Source organism: Eleginops maclovinus, chromosome 9, assembly GCF_036324505.1.
Source record: "Eleginops maclovinus isolate JMC-PN-2008 ecotype Puerto Natales chromosome 9, JC_Emac_rtc_rv5, whole genome shotgun sequence".
In the NCBI taxonomy this organism is placed as follows: domain Eukaryota; kingdom Metazoa; phylum Chordata; class Actinopteri; order Perciformes; family Eleginopidae; genus Eleginops; species Eleginops maclovinus.
In genome coordinates, this window is record NC_086357.1 from 20,890,987 (window position 1) to 20,903,267 (window position 12,281).

The 12,281-nt window shown below is 39.6% G+C and overlaps 2 protein-coding genes across 3 annotated transcripts; both read right to left on the reverse strand.

Moving 5' to 3' along the window:
* Positions 1–1,892: 1,892 nt before the first annotated feature.
* LOC134869136 (cytochrome P450 2J5-like) lies at positions 1,893–4,827 on the reverse strand. The gene is made up of 9 exons (XM_063890576.1): positions 4,522–4,827; positions 4,075–4,240; positions 3,827–3,979; positions 3,589–3,749; positions 3,242–3,418; positions 3,012–3,150; positions 2,740–2,927; positions 2,501–2,642; positions 1,893–2,402 (listed from the first exon to the last, which is right to left on the reverse strand). Exons 1-9 carry the CDS (start codon positions 4,711–4,713, stop codon positions 2,227–2,229), a joined length of 1,494 nt encoding a protein of 497 aa, XP_063746646.1. The 5' UTR covers positions 4,714–4,827; the 3' UTR covers positions 1,893–2,226.
* A 2,280-nt stretch (positions 4,828–7,107) lies between these two features.
* LOC134869137 (cytochrome P450 2J2-like) lies at positions 7,108–10,673 on the reverse strand. 2 transcript variants are annotated; one of them, XM_063890577.1, is made up of 9 exons: positions 10,392–10,673; positions 10,090–10,252; positions 9,506–9,655; positions 9,268–9,428; positions 9,018–9,194; positions 8,633–8,774; positions 8,335–8,522; positions 8,099–8,240; positions 7,108–7,982 (listed from the first exon to the last, which is right to left on the reverse strand). In XM_063890577.1, the coding sequence occupies exons 1-9, from the start codon at positions 10,572–10,574 to the stop codon at positions 7,807–7,809; spliced, it is 1,482 nt and encodes a 493-aa protein (XP_063746647.1). In that variant the 5' UTR covers positions 10,575–10,673; the 3' UTR covers positions 7,108–7,806. The 2 variants fall into 2 exon arrangements, with proteins under 2 accessions (XP_063746647.1, XP_063746649.1); XM_063890579.1 differs by having other exon boundaries at positions 9,268–9,424; positions 9,502–9,655.
* Between the last annotated feature and the right edge of the window lie 1,608 nt (positions 10,674–12,281).

Below are 12,281 nucleotides of genomic sequence, written 5' to 3' on the forward strand. Positions count from 1 at the left end.
CAAACAGGTTACAGAGGCAACTAAAGGGAGTATAAAGCTCATCATAGAAAAAATGATACCAAGTAGTAATATTTAAGTTTTATCATGCCATAGAAATATGGTTGGAACAACTCATTGACAATAAAATCAGCTCATAAATATATACACACACATTGTAAAACCTCCACTGTTTTTCATCAACCTCACATTGAGATGTGCATGTTCATCGTGTAAATAGAGTTGTGCCAGAAATGTAGAGTGCAGTAGGTAAAAGGCATCCAATTGATTCATAGTGCAGTTGCATGTAAATGAGTAACTACCAGCCAGGAACAGGTGCAGACCGCATGACCCACGTCACCATGGTCAAAACACAAGTTCACTGTTTCTGTTGTGCTGTCAGTCACAGGCAAACTTGTAGTCTGTTTAGGAAAGTGTTTGTTTTAGTCATCAACGCGCTAGATCAATAACGCTGCTCTGACTTGAACTATTACTGTGCATATCAAACCCTAGCACTGGCTTTATTGTATTTTATGGTCTCAATATAAGTTTTCTTCATACAGCACAATGTCAATTTTTTTAATTAGGTCCTATTGTTATATAGATGATAAAGCATGACAATGTTGAAGCTACCATCTGATTGACTTGTTGCTTCTTCGATGTCCAGCTTGTGTGTTGTCCGTGTTTTTGTCTTTGAACTTCAAACCTTTCACATACAGTACAGAGTTCAGGACCAATTACCAAAAAGTGACTTTCTGCGATCCTCAACAGGGAGAAAAGGCCATTATCTGTCTGGTTGGATTCTATTATGATTATCTTGCCCTATTTTGTCAATGCCTTATGTAAATATCCTTTGAGTATGAAATATCCCTGCCTGTTTGAGTGTGTGATGCTCACTGCAACTTGGGTTACCCCTCAGTTCCTCTGGCACAGCATATCATATTGTTTTTTTTCTAATCGAGACTTGCATTTATGTGGACTAAACTCATTTAGTTGGTGCAGCCGCTAGTGGTTGATTATACCCTAACCATTAACATTTTTGCCTGAATTTTTGGTCATGGAACTGCTGTTCTGTTGATGCTTAACTGTAGCGTACGTTGCCAGGATTTTCTTCATCAAAGTGGTATAATCCTTGAACTGGTCTGTAGCAAGGTCAAAGGTAAGCTTGCTGTGCTGGGCCAAGATCACCAAAGTTTCAAAGACTTTTTGTCATATGCGACAGTAGCTACAGTGTAGATATGGCAATGATAATCTCAAGTCCCAGGCTCCTCCAACAATGCAACATCAAAATAAATAAGACATAAAACAATAAAACTAATTTAACAGACAATAACCGGTACCACTGTCCTTGCGACTGGGTTTTCCACCAGTACTGGGCAGAAGACTTGGGAAAAGTGGAAGTGCAGCAATCACAGAGTCCGGGTAACGAACAGCAAGTTTACCTCAGCCTTGCCACTAACCGACTAACCTGTTGAGGATCAACCAAAAAGCTTTCGTTTAACCAGAGAACAGACTTGGAATCTCCTGCTCTCACAGTTTTGCAGACAAACTGAGCTTATCAGTTGTTCTTTTTTTTACCCTGTTCTGGAAATCAGCCAGGTGGTCATTGAAGTGCAGGGTGTATATTGGTTGTAAATACAGTGAAGGGATTCTTAAGTCTAAGCACCATGCTTTATGTTTCTCAAGCTCATGGTGTGGCTGGAGGCCTGTTTTCCTCGTAGATGTAGAAGTAGAATCGGAGGATGAAACCCTCTTTATTAGTCACATGCATGCACACAGCAGAGCACACACAGTGAAATTAGTCCTCTGCATTTAACCCATCCTAGTACTAGGAGCAGATGTTTATGGCTAAAGGAGACCACATTGGTGTAATAATAAGAAGAATCAGGAGAAAAAGAAGAAGAAGAAGATGAGTGTATGCTGCAAAAATCTAAACTTTTATTTAATAGAAAATGGATTAGAATGGATTCAAAAAGGTTGCAGTTCAATACATTTTTTTTGGCTTATACATGACATAACTGATCATTGCTATAAATACAACTAGAACAATACAGGCATTATTGTACTTTACGGTTAGTATCTTAATGAATTTCCGAATACATTATGACAACTAAGGGAAATGTCTTTTAAATTGCGTTTCATGTTAAAACAACTTTATCACACATCATTGTAAAGGCGACGAACACCAAGCCCTCGGTGTATGAGGAGACATTCGTTGCTGTAAAATTATTCAGTGAGATGTTGTATGATTTAGCTAGCTTTGGCATACACTTTAAAGGGGTGTGGGACTCTTGTCACTCCAGTAACTCCTTCTGTACTCAACTCTACTCCATCAGGAACGGAGAAAGAGAACTTTTGCAGCAATCCAACGAAAAACAGGAACAGCTCCATCTTGGCGAGGCCTTCTCCGAGACACACACGTTTCCCTGAAGAGTCGACAAACATATACTCACATGAGAGTGTAAGAGCTCAGGATAAATCGTATGTTGTAGGTCACTTTGTGTTTGAGGGGAATGTTGATTACCTGCAGAGAAAGGTATGAGAGCTTCTCTCTTCACAAACTTTCCCTCAGCATCTAGGAAGTGCCCAGGGTTGAAGGTGTCTGGGGTCTCCCATTCAGTCTTGTCAAACAGCACAGAGGTCAGCATTGGCATCACGCTCGTACCCTAAAAGCAAGATTCATAACCAACCATTGATACAAAAACCCCCACATTTTAGACACAATCGTTTTTCAGACCAAATATGATTGTGTGCTGAACTCACCTTGGGAATGAAGTAATTAGCCAGTGTTGTATCTTTGGCAGTCATCCTGAGTCCATTTAAAGGAATGATGTTTCCCATCCTCATGATCTCGTGGATGACAGCGTCAGTGTAAGGCAGGTTGGGTCTGTCTGCCATACTGGGCTGTCGGTTGTGCCCGATCACTCTGTCTATCTCTGCCTTCACTTTGTCTAGAAGTACAAGAAATGTCAACCTATGTTGTTGTTCTTGCTGTGTTTACAGTGAGCTCATTGTGGTGCTAACATGTCACCTACCCTGGACATCAGGGTATTTCATAAGATAAACCAAAGCCCACAGTAACGTGGTGGACGTGGTCTCTGTTCCAGCCAGAAACAGATCCAGAGAGCACAGAGCCAGATTAGTCTCTGTGAAGCCAAGATCAGAGTCTTTGTTCTATTCAGAGATGCAAGGAAGAAATTGTAGTGAGTGGTTGCTAAATAAACACCATGCTACACAGGTTTTTACAGCGCAGTTGTTAACTTACCTTTTCCATTTCAATAAGGAAAGTGTCAATATAGTCCCGGGGATCGCTGCGGTCCAGGTCCTTCTTGTGGCTCTTTACCTCCAAACTGATGAAGTCTCGGATGGCATCAAAATTATTGAACATTTTGTTGTGAGGACCTGGCATTGACTTCATCAATGTGGGGAACGACTCGTACAGCTATAAGAAGAAAGTAGTAGATGAGAGAAATATCCACACAGTCTGTTCCCTTATGTGAGCATATTTGGCCACAGACACTGGCTGCTCAGATCAAGGATTGACTTACAGAATCCTACAAAAAGAAATGTCTCTCAGACAATGATTAAACAACATTAAAATGACTGACTTACCATTCCCCATACAGAGCCCTCCAGCATAAGAATTTCAGACAAATAATTCAGCATGATCTGGAAGTTGTGGTTGCTGTAGTCAAAGCGTTTCCCCATCACCAGCTGGCAAATGATGTTGGACACAGCGTTGTTGAAGAAGCCCGCTGGGTTAAAAGGCTGACCTGTAGGAAAGGAGTCCACTGTTTAGACAATGCTATACTGCTAATAATGAGCTCAATCTGTACTTATTGGGTACCACCTTTCTCCTTCTCTATCTCCTCCTGCAGGTGTCGGATCTCCTCGCAGATACTCTGCTCCATGGTGTTTCTTCCCAGGCCAAAAGTACGTAGGGTAGACAAAGCAAATCGTCTCTGTCTCTTCCATGTATCACCATTGCTTACAAACAGACCGCCTAATTGCAAGCATAAGGAGGGATTAGAGTTAATGGTGAGAAGGGAAGTTATTCCTGAAGACTATGAGAATAGAGAAAGAAAGAGAATTATGCACTTTTGTTTCCTGAGTAAAACCTGTTTGCCATTTCATTGTGTGGTCGATCCACAAAGTTGTCGGCTTGGGACACTAAGGCTTCCTTCACCATCTTGTACCCAGACAAGAACACCATCTTGTTACCGCCGAGGCGAACGCTGAACACATTCCCATAGACATCAGCCAACTGGAAATAATGGAGTGAACACTGATGATCCTGAAAACACTACAGCATATATTAACCTTTAAGTTGTTTATATACTAAACGTATGCACAATGATGGGGAAAAAATGGCTCCAGGTGTACCAAGACAAGACTTATTCATCCATGTCTACAATTTGAACAGCAGATGTCATTATCTGCCATCACATCTCCTGAAGTGCGCAAACAAACAGCCTTCAAGTGGAATAACAAACCTGATCAATGTTATTCACACTGAAGTCCAATTTGGAATGTTTTAAACTTTACCTTGTTGAAATAAATGTGTGGATGTTTACTGTCCACACTGAAGAAACTCCCCACAATTGGAAGAGCCATTGGTCCCGGAGGAAAATTTGGAGGATTCCTGTGTTTGAGGAGGTCAGCTATTATGATAAAAATAAAAACAAACATGAACAGCCCCTTGATGTCAAAAGCCGACAAAACATCATAAAGCCACATCTTTTAAAGAGACTGGAACCAATAGCGTGAGAAAGGTTTAAGCAAGAAACCAAATTAGACTACCGTGCACCACACACTACTGACAAAACTGGGGAAAAGAGTTCAGTAATTCAGGCTCTGCTCAAAGTTCATCAAGATAGTGGACTACTGAAACATACAGGCAACAGACACACCTATCCACCACAGTGTGAGTTTTATCGTGCTCTCATAATTCATTCATTCATCATAATTTGATGGTAATAACTCATGAGAAAATATATCTGCTAGGCAATGAGATAACACACCTTTTAAAAGGATTAGTCTTTCATTGACCTTCCTACATTTATCTTGTAATATATCAATATCTACTATGTTTTTCTTCTCTTAAAGTGTGAGTCAAACATAATTTGGCATGGTTCCCCTAAATCAGTTGTCTTTTTGAGTAAATCTTTTACAGTTGTTAATGTAGTCCACTGTCATCAATATGCCATAAAATCCTACCCAATTTAAAAAAGTGTTCGGTACTTAATACTCACCCCAGTGACATAACAGGGCAGAGTACTTCACTAATCAGTCATTCACAAAGTCTGCACAAAGGTTTTGTACCTAAACATTATACCAGATAGCAGTGTTGTGCGTGAACGAGTTCAAAAGAACGCGTTCATTGAACACGCTCATTTTTTCGTGAACGTTGAACTGAACGCAACACATTTTTCAATAAAGAACTTGAACGTGAATTAGTTCACATTATGTGTCATGAACGGCAGACATCACTGTAAATGAACGTTGGCATTTGTTTTCCATTGAAAACTGAGTGACATCTGTTTTCTCTTTTGAAACGCAACGAGAGAGAAAGTTCCTCCCTCCTGTAGGTGCCGCTTAAATCATGTATCAACGCAGAAATAGTTTTGGCACTGTATGCGCAATGCATTGCGGGCAACGTAGTGTCCGCCTGAGAATAGTTGAGTTGAATAGTTGAAACGTACTGGCTTCCGCACGACGTTACCCATGATGAATTGCAGCAGAGCGGCTTAGGCATAGCAACGCCGAGAGCGCGGAGGGCTGGAGGCTCGAGAGAGAGAGAGATACAGAGATACAGAGACCAATGACGAGAGTGAGAGAAAGCGCTGCGATTTAAAAAAAACCAAAACAAGATGGCTAGTGGAAGTGATGGCACGGAGACGGACTCCGATTCTCCTCACGAACATTTAAAACAATTTTACACTCTTGCAAACCAAGACCCCGACGGCAAAAATCTTTCCTTCCTGTGTAAGATGTGTCCACCTGCGCAGCAAAAACAAGTTAGGACATCGACAACGTCCTTCTCGAATTTGAAACGGCACATTGAATTAAAACATCCATCCAGTGTGAATGCAATTCAAGAGTTTTGCTCATTTCATACACACACATAGGTATATATAATATCATATATATCAAATAATATATTCATATTTCATATTATATATTCTTTATTTAATTGAATGCTAGTAGATTTCATTGCACTAAGTATAGAACTGGTCTATCTTGTCTGTATTGCTACAAGTTTCAGCACCTGTTAAGAAACCCACAATAGCAGTGTTATGAGCAAATGTCTACAATGAACAGTTTCAAAGAACGTATAGTGATTTCTAGCTCGTAGTGTGAAAAAAAGTATTTATTTGAATATCTCACGAAAAAAGTGAAATGAACTGAACTTTGAACTAGTTCAGAATTAAAGTTGTGAACTTTGAACGTGAACTGTTCACTTTGAGCATGTATGAACTGAACTTGAACTAGTTCAGAAAAGCTGTGAACTGGCACAACACTGCCAGATAGTTATTAGTCATCAGGGTCAATCATCTTTTAGGTGTTTGTTTAATATGTCTTAAAAACTTGAGACCACATGCCTCTTAAAGGGGATAGGCCCTGGTTAGCCCCAAAGCTAGCAGCAACACAGCTGAAGCTGAAGGGGAGCTGACTTTTAAGGTGGACCAGCTTTTCTCATATAAAAGCAATATATTTGTTTTAATTTAATTGCGTTGCTCCTGAGGTTACCAACATATTAGATATCACACATAGTATCATGATGGGAATCAATCATGAGCAACAAAAACGTCAATCTATCAAGTGCAAAACCTTCGCTGTCCTGCAGTAACCTTATACTGAGATTGGATGCCCATCGTGTAAATAGAGTCAAGCCTGAATATAGAGTGCAGTTGGGATTTTTTTTGGTCATCAAGTAAGGCTCTTTGAGTTCAGATGAGTTCAGATAATGACCTGATCTTCAATATTTATTTACTTTATACATCTTACAATATATTGCAAACAAACCGGCATTGGGTCAAGTTATTTACGCTCACCCCACACAACCATTTTCAACAAAATCCTGACTTCTCTAAATTGTTGTAAAGCTATGAAAAAAGACAAACTCTTGGGTACAACTAAAATCCTTTATTGATTTAAGAACAGAATCGACATAATACAAGTATAGTTTCACAAGTTTTTGCATGCCATTTTAAAAGCACCTTAATGCATGGAGGCATTTATTTAGAAATGTTACCTTACTCAAGTTGGGATGTGAGTGAAGTTTGAAGTTGTGTTTGTAGGTTCTGAGATTTATTTTTGATCTCACATCAGCTAATGGATTTATGAAAATACAATACATCTGCTCTCCTCTTGCCCCTACTGTCACCTACTTAATAGACAGGTTATGAATGTCATGTGCTTATGACCATGTCATTTAATTATCTAAGTTCCAGTAGATAAAAGCTTGGCAGTACAGTGATAAATCAAAACTGTATCAGCACAAGTACATTGTGAAACAGTAGATTGTTAGTTAATTAGTTAAAAGATCTTCATGCTTAGTTAAAATGTCATACTAACAAACCTACCATGTGTAACTTAAAGTCCTACAGGGCTACTCATATCAATGTGTGAGTATACACATGAGTACTTGATCTCTGTGGGAAAGGGCTTACCCTTTTGCCTTAAAACTAAAATGTATATGTTGATTTATTTCATGTTATGCAAACTATTTTAAGCTTTTGAGTCAGAAATGTGATCTTTAATTAAGTTTTTGGGCAGAGAACGTGGACTTCTGCCTGTTCTGTAATCTTGAGCTGAAATGGGAGCAAATCAGCGAGGCAGAGCTAGCATCCTGAACTGCTCGGGGGAATTGAGGAAACCCAGCACAGCATCCAAGCTGGGCATCTCTCCAGGCACAGGGGAGATGGTGAAGTGCTGGAGGAGAACTGTAAAGATAAGGAACAGTTCCATTCTGGCCAGGTGCTCCCCTAAACACACACGTTTACCTGTCGGGAAACCGTAGGCAGCACTTTTAGACTCCAATCTTGATATCTGGAAATATGTTGTTAGCTATTTCTGTGACCTAAATAGAACCATTTAAGTAGAGGAATATCATGCAAACCTGCTGAAAACGGTAAGAAGGCGTCTCTTCTGCGAAATTGGCCCCCTGAATCCAAGAAATGCTCAGGATTGAATGTATCCGGAGTTTCCCACTCATTCTTATCAAACAGCACACTTGCAAGGAGTGTAGTAATAGCTGTCCCCTGGAGGAATAGGCATGAAATGTCATGTTGTGAAAAAATTATGAAATAATCTCAATTTATTATATATGGGCGAGTCGGGTAAATAGTTCTTTACTTTGGGTATTGAGTATCCTCCCAGTGTAACATCTTTACTGGCCATTTTTGGGAATCCAAGGGGAACGATATTTCCCATCCGTTGGACTTCATGGATGACAGCGTCAGTGTAAGGCAAGTTGGGCTTGTCAGCAATGGTGGGCTGACGAGACTGTCCGATCACCGAGTCTATCTCTGCCTGGACTTTCTCTGAGTGAGAAGGCAGAGTGATTAGACGCTATACACTTAAATAGCACAAACAACTTTGTAATCTTTGTGAGAATACTCTTTATCGCAATGTTATTTAGAAGGATACTAACCCTGTATCTCTGGGTAGTGTATCATGTACATGAGGGCCCAGCGTAAAGTGGTGGCGGATGTTTCTGTACCGGCCTCAATCAGGTCGAGGGTGCAAACCAGCAGGGTTTCAATGTTGAAGCCAGCCTGGGGATCCTCCTTTTTCTGACAAGGTGTCAACAACATTATACATTGTTGTTATTCTGAATACTAAAGGAAGCTTTGAATTTAGGATGATGTGCAGTAATATCAATTTGCCGAAAGAAGTCTGGCCGATGTAATGTCAGATGTCACCAAAAAACAGATTAGTTTTCTGTCTGATACTCTGTCAGACAAACACCATGGAATACTTTTTTATTTTCATGTTTATGAAATATACTGTCTACTAAATATGTGCAAATATCTTACCTTCTCCATTTCTCCCAGGTAAACATCGATAAAATCGCGAGGGTCCTCTGGGTTCCACTCTTCCTGGTGCTTCACTACTTCTGATCTCAGGAAAGCCAAGATCTCCATGTAGTTCTTTAACACGGTCTGGTGAGGTCCTGGTAGGTGCTTCAGCAAACCAGGGAAGGCATCATACAGCTGTTGATGGGTCAAACTCTCAGATTAGTGATAGGCCCACTGCACTGTTTAGTTAAGGTAGATGAGAAATTACCTGAGTCTGAGGTAAGCCAGCTAGCCTAATAGCCTCATTGTCCAAGACCAGAATCTTGCGGAAGCTTTGATCGCTGTACTCAAAGCGATGTCCGAAGAGCACAGATGAGATGACGTTACACACTCCATTCGTTATGATGTGATGGGGGTTAAATGGCCTTCCTGTGAATATTTTGAATTCAAGTAATTATAAATCATGTTAAGATCTAAAATCACTCAACATAGCAATCTCTACTTGCCTTGTTCCTCTTTGAAAGCTTCACATATGTAGGTGTTTTCCAACTCAATGTACTTTTCTAGGGACTTCTGGCCCTCTCCAAAGTAACGCAGGTGAGTGTTGGCAAACTTCCTTTGCTTCTTCCACAAGTAACCATTGCTCAAAGCTATACCTGTGGGAATGTGTTAGCAAATTAACAAAGCAAACAAGCAATTCGCTGCCTTTACAGATTTTAGATATCACTACTGAGCACCTAGTACCTTCTGTTTCAGATCACTGTGTTCATGTTCACACTGTGGTTTCAAAGTTTTTGCAGGTGAGTCAGTGCTATTCGTCCACCTGCTTTTAATTTGATGTATTGAATATCATTTATCTAACATGAGGCATTATATATAGAGAAACTAAGTCTTTAATCCTTTGACATTTTTTATATGTCAATCCTCAAATGAGCAGACAAGAGGCTTGAGGTTTTGACTTTTAGTTAAATCCTTCAAAAGTGTGTATTGAGTTAAGTTATGCCAAGCAGTGGACACGGCAAACTACTACTGCAATACTTTTACATGCTATTAAATATTCAGGCTCTCACACCTGTTCATGTATACTCACCAATCCCCTTAAAGATAGCATGGAAAAGAGGAGAAATAGGTCTATCAATAAAGCTGTCAAGCTGGATAACAAGAGCCTCTTTGACCATCTTGTATCCTGACACATACACCATCCTCTCACTGCCTCTCCTCAGGCTGAAAACTGGACCGTACTCCTGAGAGAGCTGCATTCAAAAACATTTTTTTTAGTAGCAAGCTTTTATTCTTCATTTATTGTTATTTCCAGCCTATAATGTAGGATAATAAAGATCAACTTTTGTCCTCTGTGCTCTTGGAAAATATCTGCAGATCTGTTCACCTTACCTTCTCTATTGCTTTATGGTCCAACCCTAAAAAGACATTTCCTAGAAAAGGCACAGCCCAGGGTCCAGGGGGAAAGCTGTTTGGCCTCCAGTTTCTGATCACATCTGTCAGGAGTAACACTATAAAACTGATCAACAGCCAACTAGTGAAGTCCATACACTCAAAAAGGGCTTGAAAAATCATGATGAAAATGTTTAAAAAGATCCTCTGTAAAATCAGCTTGCTCCTGCAGGCATGCCTCGTCTCATGTTCTCTTCCTGCGGGTTATACAAGATAGAGGGGGAAAAAAGGCCCAAACGAGGAGATTGTTATGTAACAGAGTGTACTTTGGACCTCTGAGTGGAAAAACTCCCCCAGCTGATCGAAGTGATATTTTTGCTATATATATGCCATAAATTAAAGATCTGAGTAGCCTGTGAATTCCTGCATGGTTTTTTTTTAAGGTTAGTCGTGCAGTAGAAGTTATATCATTGCAAGCCAAAGTCAAAGTCAAAGTCCACTTTATTGTCATAGTTTCCAAATGTGTTATACATACAGAAAATTGAAATACCGTTTCTGGCAGTCCCACAGTGCAAATATAAACAAGAACATATAACGTAAAAAGATAAGCAATTCCCTGACTGAGCTTTGAGTCTATAAGTTATACATGGTTAAACAAACAAGCTAAAATAGCATACCAAAGTTTACAAGTGGAGACAATAGACAGTATACTAGGCTGGGATTGGATGGACTTCCAGAGCTTAGAGAGTCCAGGCTAAGATAGATAATGTTGTTGGTTTATCCCAGCAGCTCTTTATGACTGACAGAGTAAACATGACCTAAACTGATGCAGTCATCCATGAAATCCAGAGAAAGGCAAACATTCTTCCTTTCAATGTGGTCCACAAACAAGGAGACCATGAAAAGTACACATTCCCAAAGATACAAGAGGCTCACGTGATCAAACATTTCTTTATTCTGCTTTGTGAAAAAAGTTTTTCGTTCCCAATGTTTTTAATCCGTAAAACTGGTAACCAAGCTGTGAACAACAGATGTACATTAAAAAGTAAAACCAATGTGCAAGTTGCTTTTTATAAAGTTGTAATAAGAAGTGAAAAGCCAATAATAATAACTGCTTTTATGGCAAGACACACAATCCATGTTGTCAATGCAATGTTTTATTATTGTATTTTTAAACAAGAATGGAGAAATGGATCAATTGTCAATTTTTCAATTACTAAGTACGTTTTCACATAAAAGAAGTGTACGTCGTCCATCATACAAAGACACAGAAAGAGAAGAAGAAAAAGTTGTCTTGTTTTGCTTTGCATTAATTCATTTTCCATTTTCCTCAGGGCAACATGGTCCTGACCCCGATGATGCCACAAGAGGAGACAATATGGGAAACCCCACACACCTTCAACCCTAAACATTTTCTGGACCAGGACAGCAAGTTGAGGAAGAGAGAAGCTTTCATTACTTTTTCTGCAGGTTATTAAATGGTTACCAGCCGGGGAGAAGCACAATCTGGAGTTCAAGTTAGGAACATCTCTCCTAAACACTACAGCCTCTGTACCGTACCACATAAACCTTAAACTGACCCAAAACTCACTTTGTTCCTACATTTATCTTGTAATATATCAATATCTACTATGTTTCCCTTCTCTTAAAGTGTGAGTCAAACATAATTTGGCATGGTTCCCGTAAATCAGTTGTCTTTTTGAATAAATCCTTTACAGTTGTTAATGTAGTCCATTGTCATCAATATGCCATAAAAGCTTTTCCAGTTTAAAAAATATGTTCTACTTTCCTTTCCACTTTCCTTTCCATTTCCTTTTTTTAAATAGTTTTCTGCAACTTTTGTAAATAAATGATAGTGAGACTGAGTTTGTGTTCAGTTTCAGACCACTG

What these genes read in the sequence shown, in the direction of transcription:
- LOC134869136 (XM_063890576.1), bottom strand. Translation starts at nt 4,713, where the DNA reads ATGTGGCTTTATGATGTTTTGTCGGCTTTTGACATCAAGGGGCTGTTC. An exon ending in TCCTTATTGAAATGGAAAAG is followed by an intron (nt 3,151 to 3,241) that starts GTAAGTTAACAA and finishes ATCTCTGAATAG; the next exon opens with AACAAAGACTCTGATCTTGG. An exon ending in TCTCATACCTTTCTCTGCAG is followed by an intron (nt 2,403 to 2,500) that starts GTAATCAACATT and finishes TCGACTCTTCAG; the next exon opens with GGAAACGTGTGTGTCTCGGA.
- LOC134869137 (XM_063890577.1), bottom strand. Translation starts at nt 10,574, where the DNA reads ATGATTTTTCAAGCCCTTTTTGAGTGTATGGACTTCACTAGTTGGCTG. An exon ending in ACACTACCCAGAGATACAGG is followed by an intron (nt 8,523 to 8,632) that starts GTTAGTATCCTT and finishes CTTCTCACTCAG; the next exon opens with AGAAAGTCCAGGCAGAGATA. An exon ending in CTTCTTACCGTTTTCAGCAG is followed by an intron (nt 7,983 to 8,098) that starts GTTTGCATGATA and finishes GTTTCCCGACAG; the next exon opens with GTAAACGTGTGTGTTTAGGG.